At 47.4% G+C, this 22068-nt stretch overlaps 10 protein-coding genes across 14 annotated transcripts; 5 read left to right on the top strand and 5 right to left on the bottom strand.

The window, feature by feature from the left end:
- Positions 1-165: 165 nt before the first annotated feature.
- FVEG_04439 (hypothetical protein) lies at positions 166-1939 on the top strand. The gene has a single exon (XM_018892222.1). It carries the CDS (start codon positions 258-260, stop codon positions 1026-1028), a length of 771 nt encoding a protein of 256 aa, XP_018748881.1. The 5' UTR covers positions 166-257; the 3' UTR covers positions 1029-1939.
- A 1235-nt stretch (positions 1940-3174) lies between these two features.
- On the top strand, positions 3175-4097 carry FVEG_04438 (hypothetical protein; the record flags this gene model as incomplete). Its single annotated transcript, XM_018892221.1, has 2 exons — positions 3175-3922; positions 3967-4097. The coding sequence occupies 2 exons, from the start codon at positions 3175-3177 to the stop codon at positions 4095-4097; spliced, it is 879 nt and encodes a 292-aa protein (XP_018748880.1).
- Positions 4098-5773: 1676 nt separating this feature from the next.
- FVEG_04437 (hypothetical protein) lies at positions 5774-6647 on the bottom strand. The gene is made up of 3 exons (XM_018892220.1): positions 6442-6647; positions 6312-6389; positions 5774-6262 (listed from the first exon to the last, which is right to left on the bottom strand). Exons 1-3 carry the CDS (start codon positions 6572-6574, stop codon positions 5871-5873), a joined length of 603 nt encoding a protein of 200 aa, XP_018748879.1. The 5' UTR covers positions 6575-6647; the 3' UTR covers positions 5774-5870.
- Positions 6648-8809: 2162 nt separating this feature from the next.
- Positions 8810-9516, top strand: FVEG_04436 (hypothetical protein). Its single transcript, XM_018892219.1, has 2 exons — positions 8810-8948; positions 9005-9516. The coding sequence occupies exons 1-2, from the start codon at positions 8916-8918 to the stop codon at positions 9329-9331; spliced, it is 360 nt and encodes a 119-aa protein (XP_018748878.1). The 5' UTR covers positions 8810-8915; the 3' UTR covers positions 9332-9516.
- A 1471-nt stretch (positions 9517-10987) lies between these two features.
- Positions 10988-12142, top strand: FVEG_04435 (hypothetical protein; the record flags this gene model as incomplete). The annotated part of the gene is made up of 1 exon (XM_018892218.1): positions 10988-12142. One exon carries the CDS (start codon positions 10988-10990, stop codon positions 12140-12142), a length of 1155 nt encoding a protein of 384 aa, XP_018748877.1.
- A 453-nt stretch (positions 12143-12595) lies between these two features.
- FVEG_04434 (hypothetical protein) lies at positions 12596-13103 on the bottom strand (the record flags this gene model as incomplete). Its single annotated transcript, XM_018892217.1, has 1 exon — positions 12596-13103. The coding sequence occupies one exon, from the start codon at positions 13101-13103 to the stop codon at positions 12642-12644; it is 462 nt and encodes a 153-aa protein (XP_018748876.1). The 3' UTR covers positions 12596-12641.
- A 536-nt stretch (positions 13104-13639) lies between these two features.
- On the bottom strand, positions 13640-14164 carry FVEG_04433 (hypothetical protein; the record flags this gene model as incomplete). The annotated part of the gene is made up of 1 exon (XM_018892216.1): positions 13640-14164. The coding sequence occupies one exon, from the start codon at positions 14162-14164 to the stop codon at positions 13640-13642; it is 525 nt and encodes a 174-aa protein (XP_018748875.1).
- A 362-nt stretch (positions 14165-14526) lies between these two features.
- Positions 14527-16575, bottom strand: FVEG_04432 (hypothetical protein; the record flags this gene model as incomplete). The annotated part of the gene is made up of 1 exon (XM_018892215.1): positions 14527-16575. The coding sequence occupies one exon, from the start codon at positions 16573-16575 to the stop codon at positions 14527-14529; it is 2049 nt and encodes a 682-aa protein (XP_018748874.1).
- A 530-nt stretch (positions 16576-17105) lies between these two features.
- On the top strand, positions 17106-18375 carry FVEG_04431 (hypothetical protein). Of its 2 annotated transcripts, XM_018892214.1 has the most exons (3): positions 17106-17962; positions 18013-18156; positions 18225-18352. In XM_018892214.1, the coding sequence occupies exons 1-3, from the start codon at positions 17415-17417 to the stop codon at positions 18271-18273; spliced, it is 741 nt and encodes a 246-aa protein (XP_018748873.1). In that variant the 5' UTR covers positions 17106-17414; the 3' UTR covers positions 18274-18352. The 2 variants fall into 2 exon arrangements, with proteins under 2 accessions (XP_018748873.1, XP_018748872.1); XM_018892213.1 differs by having other exon boundaries at positions 18013-18375.
- Positions 18264-21178, bottom strand: FVEG_15478 (hypothetical protein). 4 transcript variants are annotated; one of them, XM_018904606.1, is made up of 11 exons: positions 20836-21178; positions 20654-20782; positions 20494-20602; positions 20206-20438; positions 20006-20152; positions 19662-19946; positions 19538-19605; positions 19428-19459; positions 19065-19377; positions 18676-19015; positions 18264-18624 (listed from the first exon to the last, which is right to left on the bottom strand). In XM_018904606.1, the coding sequence occupies exons 1-11, from the start codon at positions 21143-21145 to the stop codon at positions 18359-18361; spliced, it is 2232 nt and encodes a 743-aa protein (XP_018748870.1). In that variant the 5' UTR covers positions 21146-21178; the 3' UTR covers positions 18264-18358. The 4 variants fall into 4 exon arrangements, with proteins under 4 accessions (XP_018748870.1, XP_018748869.1, XP_018748868.1 ...); XM_018904605.1 differs by having other exon boundaries at positions 19428-19605; positions 20836-20887; positions 20951-21178; XM_018904604.1 differs by having other exon boundaries at positions 19428-19605.
- Positions 21179-22068: the final 890 nt, after the last annotated feature.

Raw genomic sequence — 22068 nt, 5'->3', positions numbered from 1 at the left:
AACGGGATGGTAGTGGCTGCGGAAAAACAAGCATAAACTGCCACCAAAACAAGCTTGTTAGACGAGATGATTGACTCGCTTACCCCTGTCCCCCAGGGCTGAGCTGTAAGCAGGGTTGCCAGTGGCGTTTGTAGGGGAATGTCACTGATTATTGGACGACGTGGTTCCTGAGGTTGAATTGGGTTAAGGATAAATATTCAGCTCATTTCCCAGTTTCTGCAGACTTGAAATCTCTCATACAACCGAGAACCTTCACTATGCGGACATCAACCACTGTCAGTCTACTCGCTATCGCGCCGTATTTGGCTGATGCGGCAAAGAGCACCACCAAATACTCTACTGAAACTGTTTTCCTTCCCCAGAGAAAGACTGGAAGTGCAACGAATATTTACGCCTCCCTCATCACAGAAACTGGCTCAAAGACGGAATATCTCCTCGCTTGCCAGACAAACTTCGGTACTTCATACTCTTGCGATGGAGACTTTCACGGCATTACCGTGACCTACGAGGAGTCAAGCATGAATCTTGCCGTCAGCTCAACAACATACGACTGCTCTCTAGGCTCAGGCTCAGCTGTTTGCGCAACAATTACTGCTACTCAGACTGAGTCCGTGGAGTCACGAACAATTCCTTCATCGGAGAGTGAACGCTGGATGACGCCTATTACTTTCGTTGACCTCAAGAAGAGAAAGACGACCAGTACGAAATCAACAGCCAAAGCAACGGAGACAGTGAGTAACAAACTTTGCAAGAGGAAGACTCCTCATGGAAGTTCGGATTCTGGAGATAGCGGAAGCAGTGGCAACAGTGGAAGTAGTGGTGATGACAGCAGTGGTTCTAGCAGCGGTTCCAAGAGCGGTTCTGGATCTGCTGCCGATGACGATGACGATAGTGGCAGTTCATCTGCGAGCCCTACCAAGAAGAAGAACAATGACGATGACGGATGCTCAGCTGGATCTATTGCGTCTTGGAGCTGGGGAGTTGTGGCTGTTGGGCTTGGTGGTTTCCTTGGTATCAACATGGTATAAGATGACCATGCACTTGTTTATTTACTTCACTCGAACATATTTCTGGGAATAACATATTTACTGCATTACCGTGGGACTTTTGAACGAGATGCCTCAGGGTTGATTGCACTAGTAGTAAAACGGGAACTGTCTAATGCAGACGCGCCGTCCAACCGTTTTTCTTGTAAAGCGAGACGCTAGACGAAATTGAATGCATCTCATGTCGATCACATTAAATTCAATGTCCAAGCCTTAGCCGAAATGTTCACTGATCAACACTCGAGATATATCCAATACCGACTTCTCATTAACAACAGGAGCACTCACGCTACATAACAGAACAACACCCGCTGTGTACCATCATCCATCGTCTCAGTCCCGGCGCCGGGGGCCCCCTCGCCGGAGCCCCAAACTGCGCAATCCGCACCGGATACCCCGGATTTCTCCTCAAAAGGTCCAACGGATCATACATCGGCTTCGTCACTATTGCCAGGACCTCCTCATAATAATTCAGCATCGGCACGAACCACTTCGTATGCGTGAAGCATCGTTTCTTACACCTATCGGCCGGATACGCATCAACAGTGGTCTTCGTCTGCACACCGTTTCGCGCCCGTTTGTTAAACCAGAATTTTTGGTTGTGCCGTCAGAAGTCAATGACGTGGACTTGGAAGTTGTAGAGATCGTATGCTGCGAGGCTTTCGTACGTCCAGCGTGATTGAAATGGAGACTCCAGCGGTTAGACCGTAGGGATGGGGGACTGTGGAGGCGAGACTTAGATCGATGAGGGTGCCGTCGATGTATTGGTCTGGTTTCAAGTCGTGAACTACTATTCCGAGGAAATGAAGCTTGTGGAGATCTTTGAGCATTCGGTTGAAATATTTCACTGCTATCATTTGATCGTACGTAACGTTGCTTCAAATCGTGCCAGGGAGTCATTTTGACCCAGTCTTTGACAATGCCGTAGAGTAGCCCAGGAGGAAACCCGTTTAATTTCGGCGCACCTCCAGCAGCAAGTTTTCTTCAATTTGTCTTGCTGTCAGGGCAACCCATCCGTAGACTTTAACAGCAATCGAGTCGGCTTTCTGCTCCTTCAATCTGCCGAAAGCTCGACACTCGTTCTCAAACGGGGAGAAATACCAGTCAAATCGATCACAGCAGCTCCATGATCCTTTGCGGCCGTAAACATCTCTGGTGTTGATAACGTTTGGAGGTTTGGTGAGCTACAAGCTATTAGGATGATTTAATAGAGGGTTGATAGGGACGTACGAACTTTATGGCGTACAGATGGCGGCCGATGCGTGCTTTCACGATGGTGCCTTAGGCGGAGTCGGTGTCGAGAGCTTTGAGGAATGTGACATTGGGACCCATCAGATTGATGTCGTAGGGAGGGAGTTTTGGCCCTGGTTTTTGGGGCAGCCAGGGCTTGGGCTTTGGCATGGCTTATGGCATGAGGATGAGTAGGAGTGGAGGTTGGTTGCTTAGCGTGTTGGACGCTGCCAAAGTGAAGCTATTAAGCATTACAAGGGGATTCGTAGGGGATTTTTGAGTTTCATCTTGTGGAGGGTATTCAGCTGTAATTTATCTGAGTATCAAAGTTTACAAAAGATTCTTATCCCAACGGGCGAGGTGCAAGATACCTGGCGAGACGAAGACTCTTGTGTCAGTTCTCACGATATACTAACGATTGAGTCTGCCATTAAAGTGAGGTGACATTCATGAGTTCTCCCCAAACAATTTCAGCAGGAATGACCTCATACAATCTGCATCTTAGACATTCCGAGATCGGCCTCAAGATGCAGTGCTTGATGACCGCGTTCATGGTGCCACGTGTAATTAAGCTCAAACTGTTGAGCCAATTTATGAAGTCACCAAGCATATCCACAGGTTATGACATAAGGTTATCGATCAAAGCCTCAGATGGTGACACTCATTCGGCATGCAAAAGCCCTGCATCCGACACAAATCTTTTACAATACCTATGTAAAACTTTGATTGGCCCTCATACATGTCGAAGAGTCTAGATTGAGTAAGCAGTAGCTGCGCCGCTCAGCAGCCGCGTGCCGTCGCGGAAATTGTGAGATAAGGATAAGCAGAGAATCTTACTCAAGCGTCATCTGTTAACTTCACCTTGCTGACTCATTCAGAAATCTAAAAACAACTCAAAATGTCGGAGGCAGTCTACTCAACGCCAGAGTGGTATCTCAAAGCCCAGGATCAAGACGTGAGCAGCGACATAGGCCGCTTGACCATTTATCATCTCGGGTTCAAGCAGGCAACAAATGGGAAACTCATTTTTCCGCCGCTTGACTTCTCGAAACGGCCTCGAGTTATCCTTGATGTCGGAACTGCGGATGGTCTCTGGATGCGTGATGTTCAGTCCTCCATTCCTAAGCCAGCTCGAGGTGAACATACCTTTATCGGCACTGATATCAATACTTCTTTCTTTCAAACGACAGCTACGGATGACATCAGCTATGTGAGACAAGACATCAAAGATCCTCCGCCAGAATCATGGCATGGATCTTTCGATCTCGTCAACATGCGCATGATTCTGATCGCTGCTGGGTCCGCCTCATCTCAACGCGCCGTGGTGAATCAGCACATCAAGCTTCTCAAACCAGGCGGATGGATCCAAATCGGTGACTGCGATCGCATTTGCCCAACTCCCGCGACAGAGAATCCGAGGTATCACGATATGTTTGCGTGTATCAGAGCTGTTTGCCAAGCCTCAGGCCTAGATCCTCTCGAAGCGTCTAATATGAAGTCTTGGCTAGTTGAATCTGGGCTGGAAGATGTACACGAGATCACGGCTATGAGGGCGGTTGGGAAGAGAAATATAGATGAGGAGCTGGGGAGGTTGGGAGTAGGAGCGGATTTGATTATTGCCAAGGGATTTGCGGCTGGTGCTAAAGGTCAGTTGAGATAGGATCTGAAGATACGGAGCTAATGTTGATAGGTTTGGATCCTCCCTTGAGACCGTTGTCGGATAAGAGGCTGGATAGCCTTGTGCGAGACCTAGAGAGGGAGTTGAAGGATGCAGGGGCTTACTTCCCCATGCGCTTTATTTGGGGCCGAAGATCAATGTAAGGATCAATTCAGTACAAGGGTCACTATTCTAGCTTTGGAGAGTACTTAATGTTGTATGGAGATGCCACCGTAATTAAGAAATGTAGTAATTGCATATCAATATACTACACAAGTGCAATGCGACGCAGCGGCTTGGTAATATTCTCAGAGAATCCATCCTGAAACCCAATATCCCAGTCGAGTTTGCTCTTTACACAATATTCCAAGCATCCTTCAACAGCCCTGACCTGATCTGGGAGCAGCATTTCCGCCCTGTCTTCACCACTCATCCTCAGCCAGCGTATCGCTCCGGCTATCCGCTCACTATCCGAGCACATCCTCCCTTCTCTATAACTTTCAGCCCAACTTTCGAGAGATTTGTGATGGAAGATTTCGAGTAGCAAGATAGCTAGCTCGAGCATGGTTGACTGAATAGCCTGAGTATCCAAGCTCGGTCGGCACTGGGAGTCGCGGAGTATTGCTCCATCTACGGCATTCTCCAGGTATGGAGTGCATGCTATGGTAGTTAGTGTAGCCGTGCTTTGGACCGGGATTTTGATGGCTTTGCTATTTCAGCGTTTAGGGCACAAAACCGTTGTTCTTAAGCTGCAACACCGAGCATGCAACATTCAAGGCCAGAACTGTCTGTTCAAGAGGAAGCATCCGAGTGTCACGGTTTCTCTCGGCATCCCCTAAGAACTGTGTCAGGGAGACAGTTGCCTCGCATGGTTTGCAGGCCTTCACTTCTTCCGATAGCTCCAGCGTATTTGGAGTAAGATTCAAGGTAAGGACTTGTCCCTGAACCCTGGCTTTCTGGGCATTATCGCAAATGCTTCTGATGACCTTGCTGGTCGGGCTGCATTCTAGATACCTGCTTACCTCTATCCGGGGGACAGAAAGACCTACTATTTCTCTTGTCGGGGGCTCAATCAGAGAATGCTGTTTGGTAACCGGATGAGAGATTATGGCATTAACCATAACGCAGGGTGTATGCAATGAAACCGAAGTATAACATGAACACTATCTGCCTAATACAGTCCCCTTTTCAAGAAACCGCCAGCAAGCTTTGCAATGAGTTCCAGTTGACCAGGCGAGGGACCGCTTCGTGAAAGTTCATCTGCGGCGTCACTGAACGTCTTCAAACCTCAATGTACTTGTTCTATGTGCTAACATCCGTACCTATCGAGCTCAATGCATATGTCATTCCCATCGGATCCTGAATTCTTTTTAAATCTTTTTGGTCGATGAACAGGCCCTTGTACTTGAGGTCCTCCTCGACCTTCATCATTTCTAAGTCTCTGCTGTAGATGACCCCAATCTCACACACTCGATGATGAGAGCTGCCACACCTGTTGCCAGACCGTTGTCTACGGAACTGCCTGGGTGCGCCTCGAAACTGTCCTGCCGGGGTTTGATCTCCACATAACTGACCAAAGACTGGCATTAATTCTTACTTCTCAGTACTACTTTACTGCTATAACGATAATAGCTATAAGTTAAAGTTATATACTCGATAAGATTCAGGGCTCGTGTAGTGTCTAAATCATGACTCAGCGTCTAGTCCAATTATCTTAATAACGTCTGGTAGATAAAATAGTAGGCAGTTTATCTAAGTAAACTAGAGTAAGCCTTAAACTTATTTAGAGATATAGCATGTTAGTAACACGACGATCGGGTTTACAGTTTAAGTATTTGTTGAAAAGGTTATATTGAAACTAAACTGCCCTTTTCTCAGTAGTATCGAGCCTAGCTAAAACGTTCATTTAGGTCGACTGTAGTTCATTGTAGAACGTCCTAAGAGCTTGGGACAAACTGAGAGCCATTCCAGATCAAGTCAAGACTGCTCTTGTCAGAAAAGTCAAAGGTCGAAAGTTGATCTTTGACGACAGCTACCATGGTTCCAGTCTCGACGTTTTGCTGGAACCAGAGTGCAACGGTAGACTTTGGCGTCATCACCTCAGTAGCGCCCGTGTCAATAGGGTAGGGGCTGATAAAGAAAGGCAGACTTTTGCCGTTGATAATTTTGTAGACGACTGCAGACGCGCCAGTGGTCTGGTTCACGAACGCAAAAGAATTGGCTGTGGGAAGGACATCAGTCGAAACGACACCATCAGTCCAGTTGGCAGGAAGAGTGTAGACTTCGTTAAACTGGATGGGCGTGGGTGTGGTGGAATTTTGGAACGTGACTATGGAGGTTGTTAGGGTAAATCTGCACATCCAAAACAAAATCCATACCTCCATTGCTGAATTCGTCCTTGGTAGCGGCGATCTGGAACTGGTCGTCCCAAGTAATGTTGAAGACGGGGGAAATGGCTGTTGCAAAGTCAATTTCATCTTCAATTGAATTCTGCAATGTGTGACTTACTGTCAGCTGTGGCGACAACGTTGAATTCGGTATTCCCTGCAACACCAGCAGTAAAACAAAGAACGTAGCCCTCGCCGTTGTACTTTGCGACCTGTTCGTCCGTAAAGGAGATGTTGATCTGCTTGCTGCCCATGGTGTTTGATTTGAGGGTAACTGAAAAATGTATAAATGATCAATGTGACTGTGGTTGTTGATGGTTGTTTGATGTCTGGCTGATGAAGAAACTTGCTTCTGATGGGGAAGCGACCTGCCTTTTTATACGTGCGTGATGCCTATTTGAAGGCTCCAAACTCTTCGAATCAAAGATCATAATCTAGCGTTGTACGACCCTTTGGACCGCAAGACGCATAACAAGTCGCAACTTTCCGTATGAGGATGATTGAGAACACGGAAGCATTTGGGCGCTCGGTGGTGTGATGGAAGCCTCTCAATAATCCAGACACTAGTTCCAGAAATGAAAACACCTGAAAAGTTCAGCTCAACTCTTGCAAGCCACGTATATCTAGGATACGCCGCCTTTGCTTGAAAGGCGGTAACTGTATCCAGACCAGTCTAGCGCAAAAGACCATCGACGCGTCAAACTGAGACCAGCAGCAAACCTTTCCAACCAATGGATGCTGTTCTTTGCACAAAGTACAGAGAAATACCTATTTAGAGTTCAAAAGTTCGGCCCGGTCCATTCATTATACCCGTTGTCTCCTTAGTTGGCCTCCCCCGGCTCGAGCCATCGGGTAATTTAAATTAGTGAGCAGTGGGGAGGGTCACATCCTTGCAAGATGCAATCATTCGGAACTGATGGGTTTATAAATACACAGTGCTTCAGGTTTGATCTTCTAGGGTTCTGAGGGTTATCTCGTGGGGTTCAATGTTTAGCATGCACTCGGTTATCCTAATTGCCGAGCATGTTTGTGTGACCCAGTTGAATACAGCATCTGGGACCATAAACAAAGGTACGAAGGCCTGGGAGGCTCCCGAAAGCGTTCTCTGCTGACTATGTGCTGTCTCAGAAAATGTCTTGGGCCGCCACAAATTTGAGTGTTCTTGCTCCATGCCTTGCTGGTCTAGATCTATCCTGAGCGCCATCAACAACGCCGCTGGTATGTGACGAATTGTCACTTCACTTGCATAATTTAGCACGTATGTGAGAATCTATCTGTATTTACTGTTAAATGCAGACTCTTGGTGTGAACCTCTGGCTGAGTTCGTGGCGCCCGGGGAAGGACTCCGGAATGGTGGTCGGTGGTCCTGGTCACACCATCTGTCGTCATCTAACCATTTGATAGGCTATTGCGCCTTGATGATCACCCTTCGGGACATGTTTAATGCACTCGACTCAAAAGGAGTTAGGCTCCCGAGGGAAGAGGTAGTTCTCCTCGACCCATTTACAAATAGGTCGATTACTACGTCTTTATCTCGATATCACATACCTATCCAGTCAGCTACCCCGACAAAGATTGAACTATTCATACATCTGTGAAAACATGTTTTCAGCCAGCCTCGTCATCTTTTGGGCTGCAGTTCGGCTCTCGGCACCTGAAACTTACAGCTTTCACATTTCTCACAATGTGATCTAAAATTCGTTGGCGTCCTTGACTTGACTTTCTCTTACGCATGCGGTAGGGTGATAGATACGAGTATACTTTGTCTCGCCTTGGCAAAAAATGCATAGAACATCACATCAATCTAGGCTTGACAAAGTCCAAACACCGAATACGAGAACATCTTCACTCTATCTGTACTCATGTCAGATGGAGAATTACTAAAGTTCTTTACTGTTTCGTAAAATCAAGGATGAAAACGTGTTCATCCCAAGTGCAAGTTCTCGACATTTAAAATCGCACTTATGGACTACAAGGTAATCACCAGCCTTTTGATCGGTAAAGGTAACGGAATATTAACAAGTTGTGATATAGAAATGCTATGTACGTACCCCCGTTGTCGTATAAGGGATTTGAATCGCAGCCGAGGGTGCCGAAACGCTCCACTATTCTAATTACATTTGTATGTGCGTGATAACTACTTTGTGACTGGCTGAGTGATGCGGCCAGACTACACCTCAATGATACCTTGGATGTCATGAGCGTTCTAGACTATACCCTTTGTTCAGCTCCTACATTCCTCTCAAAGAATATCGACCCAGAACTGACACCTGCAGCTTTGTTGGAGATACGAATACGTTTTCTTGCTGCAACGGAAGCCCCCTCGGCCGGGTCTCCATGCATACTACTCTCCTTGACCAGGACTCGACAAACCGTAGTGTGGCCTTTTTGGGTTCAATATTGACACATCATAGTATTAACAGGCAAATGTAAGGACCTAAGAAGTATAAAAGAGAGGAATCCCATCGATCAATAGTGTAAGTGCGCCTCAGGTTTATTACATCTTCTTTTCTCCTTGGACCAAGAGCACATCCCCCAGCCACTTTTCAAACCCTAGAACACCTTAGTTGCACTCAGAGAAATTTGACTGCTGCCATGGCTACGCACAACCATGATAATGGTGAAAATGTAAGTTTGGAAGGATAGGGGCGTCAACATCACCACTGACGAGCACGGTCTACCAGGTCACCCAGGCTGAACTAGCCAACTTGTCAAAGAGTGCTACCATCAGCGTTTCCTTCAACCAAACAGGCAGCGCTACAGGGCCACAGCGTTTTGAGGCCGTTGAGAATTTCCGAGCCCAGCTTCTCCTCGTCTACAAACCTCCGACTGCCATTGGGATCCCCACTCAGCCGCAATTCTCACCGAGTGCATCCGAGCCTCAGAAAGCGGTGATGACAGTTAGCTATGACCCCAGCCTCACCGATCTGACATTCCTTCGAAGCACTGCCAACTTGGCCGCAGGCAAAGTTGATTGGTATGGTGCAAGCAAGCTTATTTCGATCTCATAATCAGTGGTCTCATAACACATAAGAGTGCAAACAGTTAGGTTAGTGTAGGAGGATAAGATTTTAAGGAGGAATAAGTTAGTAGAAATAGCTTTAAACTTAGGAAATGATTCTTTTAAAAGAAAAATATCTCTCCTTGCTCTGCCTTTTGACGCTTCATCCCACCGAATGCGGGTCAAGTTGAGAACGGTCTTGCGAAAAGCCATGCAGGATTGCCCGCTCAATTAGATCGTCCGGGTTTTCGGCCTTACGCCCACGTGCCTTTATAAGAGACATTTCAGGCTTTATGTGATGGCAAAGTAGAAGGTTTGAGATCTTATACTGTAGGGTAAGATGAGGGGTTTTTGTTGAAGGCTAAAGTCAGAAGAGAATGGGTGATACTGTCTTCTTATAGTAGTTGGAAGCAAAGTCTAGGCAGACTTGACAAACAGTGCGCCGGTTCCACCAGCTTGATGACACAACCTTCTCCAGGCTCTTGGACTGTAGTTGAAGGCTGATGGCCATACAAGGGCAATCAGAGATGGAGGGTGATGATTGTGAATACCCATGCCCAGTTATGAGGGTACTTCGGGATGCTCAGGTGGATCATCGAAGCCGAGGTTGAGCACCACCTAAGCTATGCCCAAGGCAAGCCTAAGCTCCTACCTATAAAGCAGCGATGATTTATCATCGATATTGTCCTTCTAAAACAAGATATTAAAGATCCTCCACCAGAGTCATAATATAAGTCTTTTAATCTAATTGATATATACGTAATTCTTATCACTACTAGTTCTAGCTTATCTTAATATTCTACAGTAAATGAATACAATAAACTCCTTAAACCAGTTAGATGGATCTAAATCGGTGACTGCAATCGTATCTGCATTTATCTACTACCTTGAGCTGCTTACCTAGTCAGCCTTTAGGTCGGACCAGTGACGCCTAACCGTTACCACAGTAAGGATGAATTCGATGCAATCGTCGTTGTTCAATTGATAAAGAGAGCTTGATGTCGGATCTAAGGACATCTATCATATCTCTGTTCAACGTTAAATAGTAACGCCTGTCTTGGCTAGTAAACATCGAGACAGCTTATAAGAAGCAGTACAATATAGGGGAAATACTTCAGTCAATTATAATAAAAAATCAGGTCCGGCCTATAAATAATTCAGCAACCTAACCTGGAGGCCTGAGATATTACGCAACAATTTATTCAGAGAATGGGAACTCTTTAGTAACTCAGTTTTTAAGGTAAGGATTCATCTAAGTCCTACTCAATTCTATTGGGTCTGGGCTGTGGCTTCGTGAGTCATTGGGATGTCAGTTAATCATGAACTCTTAACCTGAACTAGGCGATCGGAACCAAACACGCTTACACAGAGGGACCCACATCCATACCGACATTTCAGCACTGTCAGTCAAATTTAGTGCCTGATCCTCAGGCATTTAGAAGCCCCCGAAACCTTCTAACGCCAGCCTAACAGTGGGCCCACGTGGGGACTCTAACATTCATATCAGCAAGAATTTTTTTTCACGATAGCTTCAAGTTTCGGGCTTAGACCTATTTCAAGATAGCGTCCCGCCACCCACTTTAATATTTTTCACACTTCTCTTATCTTTTCCTTCTCTCCCCGGATTTTCTCTCCACGATCTTTAATTTCCACACACTGGGTCAAGATGAGCACCCTTGCGCTGCCATCGAGCAGCTTACCGCCGCTGTTCACGCTCTCTAAACGCACCGAGGCGGAGGTTTTTAACGCGCTGCATTACTTGGCGGCTATTTACTGTCCTTTATCGTTTCCTTTTTCGAAGGAGTTGGGGGATGTGAAGCATGCTTTTGCGGAGGTGGATTCGGGATATACCTCTGGCAATGAGGATGACGAGGCGGAATTGACACCTGCGACTATTCGTGCGGATGTTCATGAGAAGTCATTTGCTGAGCGCTGGTTGACAGGTTTTATCTCGCGCGTTGAAAGCCTTGAGATTTTCTCGTCGGAGGAAGAGAGTCAGCGGGCGCTGGACCAGGCGGCGTATATTTTTGAGTCACTGTTCGCCAGTGCCTTAGATGAAGATGACCAGAACTCGCCGTTCTTGAGAGAGTTTTCATTTGAGATGAGCCTTCCAGGGCAGGAAAAGAAGCAGATTTCTGTTCAGCTGAACGACGGACTTGCTGGGACGAACGATACAGACTTTGAAGATGTCGGACTGCAAAGTTGGGGTGCCTCGATCGTCTTTTCGGATCTCATGTGTACAGACCCCGAACGATTCGGTCTGACAAATCTTGATCCCACGGAACATACTCGCATTATCGAGCTTGGTGCAGGCACCGGGCTCGTAAGCCTCGTCCTCGGAAAACTCATTCCCGCCCTTGGTATAACCGACTCCAAAATCATCGCAACAGACTACCACCCAGCCGTTCTCTCAAACCTCGAGTCCAACATATCCATCAACTACGCCTCCCCATCCCCGGTGGAATCATCACCACTCGACTGGGCCGATTTCTCCAACACCGCCCCCTTCGACATCCCAGCAAACATGCTCTTTGCCACAGACGTAGTATACGCTCCCGAGCACGCACGCTGGCTACGTGATTGCGCAACACGACTTCTTTCAGAGGATGGTGTGTTCTGGTTGTTGGTTACGATACGACCGAATGGAAAGTTTGCGGGTATTGGAGATACTGTTGAGGCTGCTTTTGCGGAGAGGGAGAGATTGCGTGGGAAGGATGGGAGGTTGTTGGAGATTTTGGAGAGGCAGAAGTTGGATAAGAGGAGTGGTGTTGGGAGGGGTGATGAGAGTCATTATGAGCTTTTTAGAATTGGTTGGGCATAGATATGAGGGTTCAAATGTTTGTTTTTCAGCGGGAATGGATAGAGGAGGATAGACTTTAGACTTAGACATAAAGCATGATAGACATGACAATAGAACGGACGTCAAGACTAATTTTGAGACTGATATTACCCAGTCTTATTCCCAGGTCTACGAGATCCAGCATTCCTCATACATAATGCCAGTTGATGAGAAGATGAGTTCTGTATTATTGCTTTACTCAACAGAAAGTCGAGCTGCCATGCGTAGGCTCAAAACCCTCGGTTGCAAAAACAGCCTCTTGTCAAGGAATCTTTACGCAACCAACGAAAGACCCTTCCAGGCTCCTATGAGGAGGACTTACGATGAGAGAGAGACCAAAACAACCCACGCCACAATTGAGATTGGGTCATATACATACTTTCTCATAAGAATATTCGACTTATATCCGTCTGAGAAGATGCCAAGCTGTAGGATACCGTCTTTCATCTCACTAACTAATAGGTATATCCTGAAGTGACCCTCACTCAAACCCCTCAACACCCCGATAATTCCCTCCACAATAAATAGGCCAATAATCCGAGCACCTAGGATCCGGCTCATCATTCCCTTTATGAGCCTTATAATCCGGCACCGTAGCCCCCATAAACTCATGAAGGTGATGGTCCGGACCTTCCTTCATCCCGACTTCATAATCGCACGAGACACTATCATCCTCTCTCACATCTTCTGTATAGTTAGCCATTGCCTGCTCATCGTTGACGTAAGCGAAAGCAAAGACGAGTTTCAGAGAGTCTGGGTCATAGTCTTTGTGCAGGATTGCGTTGTCGTAGAGTTTGTTTATGACGTAGAATGTGTCGCCATGTTCATGGAGATTGTCTAGTTCAGCTTTTGCGGCGGTGCCGGTGCGGACTTGAGGATGGCGTTGGAGAAACTCCTCAATGTTCTTTGATGGGGTCTTTGGCACATTGTCTTGGGAAGCCATGTTTAGTATGGGTTAATTCGTAGGTACTGGTTATTCATTTCTCGGATAACCATGGTAGTCAGCTTTGCTTGGACGTTGGATCGTTTAAATAGTTCTTCAGTTACAGACTCGAGTCCATTATACGCGCCATCGAATCGCGGGTCAAGAATCGGGCGCTAACTCCACTGGGATTTGTGTCCCGAGATTTGGTATGGGCGCTAAAAGCAGAGCCGCGCGCACGTTTCAGCGAGACAGCATGACGAGCTGTGCACATCTTCACGGCATGACGAGATACTAACATTTACAGGAGGTTCAAGCACTAGGACAAAACGCTCACTTAAAATCCCACATGTAAGGGGAAAGAAAAATACTAAGCAAAATATTAGCATTTCGCAAACAATACGACTGCCAGCTACTGTCACATTGATGTTTTCCTACCAAAACCAGTCACTCACAGTAGAATCATCAATCTATCTCTCCAATCCTGAACAGTGCTCCTAGCACTTACGGCAAAGATAACCAAGCACTCCATAGCCCCTCGTGTCGATTTCTTTTGTTCACATACGATCAAACCAAGCCTGAATCATCCCAGACACAGCCGGAAGTCCATACCCATCCGTATCCATAAACATCTTATCCCCACTTCCATAAACTCTCCACGCAAGCACCTCCAACCCCTGCTCCTTCAGCTCCCCAAACTCAGGAACTGTGTATCCAAAGACGGGAAACTCCGCGAGACTCGGACCAGTGCGGGTAGTAGTTTCCTTGGTAATCTTGCTTCCAAAGCGCTCAGGCATCTTCTCCATTTCCTCAAGGGTGGCGACGACGACTTCGATATCACCGGGCTTTCTGAGGCGTGATTGCGCCATGGGGATGAGGGTATAGTTCATGAGCACGGGGTCCAGCTTCATGATGCGAAGGTTGATGGAGTCGTTGGTGGATGTTGCGGCTGCGCCGATGGCGTAGCGGAGAAAGGAGCGGAGATAGATTGGGTTGGGCTTGGGGTCCGGCGAAGTGATGGTGATGGCGGTAGGGGTGGCGGAAGACTCGGGGGCGGCCTCGGGCTGAACAGGATGAGGCATGATGGCGATGTGAGTTGTTGAAAACTGTTGATGATAGGTGTTGAGTTTGTTGTGATGGTAGATGTTGAGGTGTTTTTGAGATGGAAACGTTGGATGTGGATGAAAGGTTTGAGTTGGGATAGAATTCAAGGAATGGGTTTGGTTTTTTATTGAGGGATATTCTGGAGTGCATAGTAAAGTCAGAGTGTTCACTGTTCCTGTGTTGAGACACTGGGAGAAGTTGTTTCTGCCACTGCGATTCTGTTCGCGTTTGATAGTCATGAACATGTATGCCAAACGCGATTGTCCTCACTGCTACCGAGAACAACAGGCAAATGCCTTGGCAACAACTGAATCATCAACGACACACTGGCACTGGCACCTCATCTCATCGCCAGCTTCACCTCCCCATCCCCAATGTACGTATCACACCACCTCCCAATCCTCTCAAACATATCAAACCAAAACCTCTGCTGTTCAATCCCATGCCCCTCCCCCGGAAACTTGACAAACTCGTACTTCAGCCCCCAATGCCTCAACGCCCTCCTAAACCCCTCTGCCTGCGAAAACGGACATCGTTCATCTTTGTCACCGTGGAGGATCAACATAGGCGGGATGACCATCTCCCCTGTTTCTCGTGTATGCTTGACTGCACTGGCGACTTCCCATAGCGCACTGCCCTGCCGATTCCTTGTGTCGTCTCGGTTAAGAGTCCAGATCGTATCACCTCCTGCTAGTTCGATCTCATACGTTGATCCGAGATCAGCTGTGAGTGCAAGACTTTCAATGTCGCAGACACCTGCCCCTGCAATAGCTGCGTTGAAGCGCCATCCAAGACCATGAAGACCATTACGCACACTGCACAGATACGTCAAAAGACCACCCTGACTCCAACCCCCAACAATCAACTTCTTTGGATCCGCAAAACCTTTCTTGATAGCATTATCAGTGATAGCCACTACATCAGCGTAGTCATACTTCCCCTGTCCACCCATACTGTAGGAAGCGAATTTCTCTCCTCGACCGCTTGTGCCACGATATTGAGGGAGGAGAACGCCGTAGCCTTTTGAGAGGATGTATGGAGCCCAGTTGAAGCATGTTGTGTCGAAGGAATCAGTGTCGCGAGATGTTGGACCGCCGTGGATGAGGACGAATGTTGGGAGGGACTCAGTCAGTGTTTTGACGGAGGTTGTTTGGGAGGTTGGGGTGAGGTAGAGACCATCGAGTTCAACTTCATCATCGATAGATCGACAAGTGAGGACAGTGCATGAACCGAGGGACCTGTCTGCGAGTGGCTTTCCGTGGTTGGAAACTTTGATCTTCTCATTTCCTTTCTCGATTACGAAGATGTCATATGGCGTACCAACATCCGACAAACTCGCTGCAAGAGTCGCAGCACCAGTCCCAGAGTTGATGAAAACATCATAAACCCAAAGCTCCTTCTTCTCATCGAAAAGATCATCACCTCCAATTTCACTGATGACATCGACAAGCTTAACCTGACGATTCACGAGGACTTTACCACCAATGACATGAAGACCTCCAGCATCATCATCAACACCACATGCAACCTTGACGAAGTCGCGAGTGTCGGTCTTGGGATCAGTTGTGTAAACCGCTCGTCCTCCTGTATCTTTATCGGCAGGTACGCCGGTGATAAAATAGATCTGCCCATCAGGCGCCCAGGTAAGATCATACGGCTCATTCATGATCTTGCAAAGTTCCGTGGCCTCGCCGGTCTCGACATCAACAGTTGAGATAGTCGTGCCTGTCAACATTGCTTCTTCGATATGAGGATTCTCCGTACTCATAAAAGCAATACTCTTCCCATCAGGACTCCAACAAAACTCCCCAACGTGAGTCTCTCCACCGACGAGAACCTTCGTCTCGTGAGATTCCACATCGACAAGTCTTAATCTCGCAAAGTCCCATTTATGGCCCCAGACTTCAGGATCAGGCTCATCCTTCTCACTCTTCTCTTTGTCCTCCTCCGACTTCTCATCCGGCGAAACATACGCAATGGCCTTGCCATCGGGCGAAAACAGAAAACTCTCGATATCCTCCTCATTCTCAACATCAGTTATAGGAATCGCATCGCCACCGTCCATTCTGAGCATGTAAATGGCCGAGCTCTCACCAACTTTTGCCCGATCCGACAGAAACGCAATTCTGTTTCCATCAGGATGCCATTTCGGCGACGTGTCATTGAAGAGACCCGATGTAAGCTGACGAGATGAGTTTGGTTCGGTGGATGATGCGATCCAGAGTGTTGAGAGGGCGTTTTTGCCTTTGCGGTGGCCGCCGATGAGACTGGTGGAGTACAAGAGTTGCTGGCCGTTGGGGGAGAATTTGATGACTTTGGGGACTTGGAGATCGCAGAGGGCTTGGGCGAAGGCTTTGTCAAAGCCTGGAGTCGTGGATTGCGCCATCATTGAGGGGATGTGAATTGTTTGCTGGGATGCGCAGTGAGGGGCTCTGAGGGGTTATTTTAGCGACAGAGGCTTCAAAAAACTGTGGTCTGAGGTGAGAACTATTGAACGGCCGCGGGATCATGATCTTAAGTAGGGAATGTTGAGCATGAGATTTGATGTTCAACTGAGTGCGCCCATTGTCATTACATCATGAATCTGTTTGTCGTGTTCTTAGATGCAGTAAAAAAGTAACGTTGACTCACTGATCTACTCACTAAAGTAAGCGTAGATCAATCACCCGATTGGTTAGCGCGTACAATAGTGGCATCTCCACAGCGGCTCGGTGAGATCCATCGCAATGGAGCGATCAACTCTGGCGTTGATGAGGGTTGCCGAACATCAGCCCTACAGACTCGGTATATGACTCACTTTCCTTGATTTGCTTCTGATTGCGTACGTGATATTTGTCTTATCGCAATGTTTACTTGTTATGGTCAAAGTCGGTGATAGACCGAGTCATAATGCAGCTTACATGCCGCTAGATGAATCTCCAGGATCAGATCATGATCCCAAGCGACAATGAGACAGCAAACACCAAGACTCTCCATCTTTAGTTTCGAGCAAGTAGAGTTTTAGTTCAACTTGAAAACATTTTGTGGATTCGATCAACGATAAATTCTGTGTTGCAGCGAGTGTACAGGATCGACACAGGTGCATGTCAATGGCCAACTGGCTATGCAGGCGGCACAGCACAGCCTTGTTGTCCCCGAAAGGCCTCACAATTACATTTCACTCAGCTCTACAACCAAGCTCTTGATCGGGTCAACAATCCCACCTCTTACATCTTGGCAATAGAAAAAATGGAAAAAGTCTGGTTTAAACTCCGTCAAACCGATTATCCCCCAGCCCAAGAGGACGCCATCCTCAGCGGCGAGGGCGACGATTCTACTGCCCCTCTCTGTCTAGGCCATCTCATCTCCAACCTCAAAACCCTCGACTTCCCTCTCAACCATGGTTCAATCCTGCCCTTTCCCCCACGCATGCGCGTCTTTTGCAACAGCACTCTCAACTTCACATGGGATGATACGAGATTGAGGTCGCCAGGGACTAATCTCGCTGCGGGAGCGCCGATTCTTGCTGCAACTGGCGTCACGGCTAAAGCAAGTCTGCAGTTTGCATTTATGAAGACTGTAGAGAGCCACGAGGAATATGAACGGTTGGATACGTATATAGTGCAGCCTACAAAGGGATATATAGAGGATTGTCTGCAGCAAGAGCAGTTGAATGCCTACGTCAAGGGAAAGGTTTCGTGGACCATGTTCATGATCACAGGCATCAAAGTCGCCCGTGCGGGGAAGCGCGAAGCGCAGGAGGAGACCAACATCGCAGCTGATATAGGTCCAGAACTGTAAGTTCTTCTTATGATTATAAGTCTCAGCTGGTATTCAAGATTTATAGGGACCTTCCGTTGGTTGCTACAATGAGAGCTACCGCCACAAACCAACGCATAGCCTCCCAGAAGGTTTCTGGGGAACATCCTGGTGACTTCATCTGGGCTATTCGCCTTGCTAAAATCCACAAGGGTCTGCTCATGAAAGACTGGTCAGTGGATCCGTACACCAAGAGAGCTATGTTTGCAGCCGGGCATGAGACTGAGCTAAATGTTGAAGGCGTCCTGAGAGACGAAGGCTTGGAGGGCTTTACGATTGTCGAGGATGAAAAACTTGACGAAGTTGTTATTTTGGACGGTAGCTCGAGAGTTGAAGTTATGTAAATATTTGCTCTTTTTTAAGGCGAAACCTCCTTAGTTTGCCCTCTCCATCGCTTGTGACAGAATCTCCCTAACACGCTGTCTATCTGCCTCCCGACTGACTCCATGCCTCAGAGGCAGCAACTCCAGTGGTGAGATATATCTGAGATTACCTGCCGGCTTTGAGATAGTGCTGAATATTGACAGCATTCCAGGCAGCTTGCCTACATCTTGTGCTCTAAAGATGGACTCTTTGTTGCCCCTTTGCCTTGAAAAGTCCACTATCCTCGCAGCCAGTCCCACAGCCACAGCTGTCGCCACTACCCATCGTCAATAACTGATAGCGGACTAGTATTTGAAGCAGAACTTACTCGAAGTCCCACTCATGCGCTCATTCCTTCTCTGATCCGGATGCTGAAAGCCTTCGCCTATAATAGCAAAGTTCTGTGTATCTGCCCGAGGCTCCGGATTAAAGCTCGAGCTCTGATTTCCCGTGTTAGTTGAGTAGATGCACATGGCGCTGAGATTATGCCGTGCCGGGAAAGCTACGGTGCTTGTGTTTTGCCAATTCGACGCTGCGGCTATAACAAGAACGCCTGCTGCTTTGGCTTTCGTCACGGCCTCATCGAGTTCTTTGGAGTAATTGCGAAAGCCGGCGGCGATACTGATGATGTCGACGGAACGCGGTGGCTCGATGGCCCAGTGAATAGCCTTACAGATGTCAGCGTAAGCAATGAGAATGAGGATTCTGTCAACATACCCTCGCCATCCGAAGAGGTCCCTCAATCTCATCGGCGTGATCCCTCTCAAATACCCTTGCGATATACAGTCTAGCCTCCTCATATATTCCCTGAATGATCGCAGCACAGCACGTACCGTGCCACGAGTCATTCTTAGGGACACTGGTAAAGTCTTTATACTCAGCTCGGTAATGACTTCTCTCTCTATCATGAAGACCAGAGTCGATGATGGCGATCTTTACGCGTTCGTAGCGGTCATTTCTGTCGCCCCGCATGGTTCTGATCAAGTCGTCTACCTCATCGAGCCAATCACCCGCCGTGCGCTCGTTTTCGCTTCCAGCGCTGTGAGCGATGTTCTGAAGTCTTTTTAGTGTAGTGCTTACCTCCTGATGAATGTGGCTCTGAGGCTTTGTGTCTTGGTTCCTCGTCGAGTGAGTTCCTCCCAGCTCATCTGAGAGACTATAGACTTGCCGCTCTCATCATAATCGCTTACCCATATCTCAAGGTCTCGTAGAGACTTCAAGAGGCCTCTTTGAGCTATCTGAGGTGTTTTGTCCTTAACTATCATACTGTCAGCCTCGGTGAACTTAAATAGATTACGACGGGAAACTCCATACAGTTGATACAAACAGTATCAGGGTATCCTTCTCGCGAAAGGATTGCCCTGTACCTCTGCTCTGCACCTTCTTGTGATGATACCAATATACATCTAATTTCTGCTCGTGTGCCATTATCGGTGAGTGCTGGAGGCTCCCTCCAAGTGTTAGCTTCAGTACTTTGACTAGAATCAGCACCAAGCAACCGTAAATCCACGATTTGCTCATTTTCTATTGGGCCACGGACGAACAGTTCCCGCAGTCTGTCCTGAGCAGCTTTCAGATACGCCGCGAACAACTCTGCGTCTTTCATTGGTGCAACAGTTAGTTCTCCGAAACTGCATGACATTGGTAGAATGACTGACCTTCACGTCGATCGAAGTAAAAGTCAACATCACTCTCGGGCCTCTGCTGTCTTCGGGCAATGTCCCGAAGCACTCTCGTATCCTTAAGAGTGACAACAAGCCTACCAAGAGGATTGGTTACGTGACATAGTCGTGTATTCAGGCTAACTGTAGTAAGGCTAGTTAGCAGCAGTAACGAGCGTGTAGCAGTCAGAACTGACCTCGCACTTCCCAGTCTTCCTCGCCCCTACAAGATCCATTTTCCAGGATACAAAAGTAGGACTGGGGCAATAGACTTGTCAAACCCCCTTGACCCCATCCCTTCCCCGTATAAGGAGATTCGGACACCCCAAAGTGCTTTAGCTCGACACGCAAGGGCTTTGGAAGTAATGTTCTTGTGTTAGACGAATGGAGGACAACTTTCTCTATTCCGGCAGATGGAAATCCCCAGTCGCTTGTGCATCTCAGCTTCCGAGACAATTGTAAGGGACCTTACGGTAATAACGTACTTCTGTATCATCTCCGCCGTGCTGGGCATAACTGACATGCCGAAAACACGCTTGCGGGATACTCCGTGAGAACGAATGTTCTCTGATATCGCTTCAACCTCTCTATAATCTATGCAAACTTAGAATAACAGATGATAGCCTTGGGAGAGCGGTTTTGTACATATTGGTGAAACTTCTGATAATCGAACAACGACCAGCGTTGGTGGTTCCGGCTTCACTACAATGATAAACCATTTGCGCCGCCCATCAAGATGTAGTTCCTCTGTGAGAAGGCTCTTCCCTTTTATGACTACTTCTCAATCAGCTTCTTTCCTCACAAACTTTTATACATAGGTCACTTGCACTTGTAGGTCAAGTTGTCGGTATGTGGTTCGCCTACACAGCAGCACCGACCCTTGAAAACCTTTAACTTCTCTGTCGTAATATGATGAAGACGAGCTTTCTGGCAGATAATTACTTCTTCGGGAAATGAATCAGATCCGGCGTCTTTCATCACAGCCATCTCGCTGAGTGTGAAAGTCGTCTGCGAGCTATCGATAGGTTTCGAAAGTGGAAAAATCCGGTCCGAAGCATTGAGAATTTCCTCTGCCAGTTCATCGAAGAGCCTGGCTGCATCTTCGTTGGCCAACTGACTTGGATATAACGTATTCATGGTTGGCTGTTCTGAAATATTAGAGGTTTTCTGAGAAGCACGCTACAGGGTCGCAAAGGACGACAATAAGGCAGATATCAAGGAAAAGGCCCGGTCGGTGGCAGTGCTTATGCGGCTGAGTCTGACGGTTAGGTTAGGCAGCGACACAGCCCATGTTTCAGCCCATGCTTGGTTTGTTCACCCGAGCCTTATTCTGAGGGACGAATGGTATTGGCTCTTCTGGTGGAAAGGTATTGGGCCTGGCTTTCTTTTCTTTCGCTATCACTCTTGGCTCGATGGCCTCTTCTTCTCGGTTAATAGCAGACAACAATATCGGAATAGACTTAGAACGAGCCTTATTTCTGAACAAACAGAATGCATCCTCCCTCCTCGTCAAAAGGCAGCACGCCCACGTACTGAATCTGCGATCACCCGCATGTCTGAGTGCAAGCATTCTATATCATGATTGGGAGTAAACCCGCTGGTCAGACCACTCAACCCCTCATCATGCATGCATTATGCACGTTCATCACACAATCGCGAGGCCCTCCACTTGCGCCAAACTCATCCAGATCAATGGATCAGATCCAAACTAAGATGTTTATGAACTAGATGATTAGATTATACTTTTCGAATTGAATATATGATTCGTCGGTGAGATGCAAAGTATATCTTGAGGGATTGAGTAGTCATGCTCTCAAGGCTCAATTTCACGCACCCTTGAGCGATTATCTGCAACCCACCTACCCATGTTAAACCCGTCTTACTCAGGCAAGGAGTGCAGCTGCGACATGGGGGTTGAAAATCTTTAGTCACATGCATGGTGGCGATGCTTCATGTACAGAGTAAGCAGTGCAGGTCTACAGATAAAAACGACTGAACAGACCTCCATCACATTTAAACAACTCTAGTTGACGTTCAACAATTCATACTAACGACTCTCG

The sequence above is a fragment of the Fusarium verticillioides genome, chromosome 4, assembly GCF_000149555.1.
Source record: "Fusarium verticillioides 7600 chromosome 4, whole genome shotgun sequence".
NCBI lineage: Eukaryota > Fungi > Ascomycota > Sordariomycetes > Hypocreales > Nectriaceae > Fusarium > Fusarium verticillioides.
This window is presented reverse-complemented; position numbering and strand designations above follow the sequence as displayed.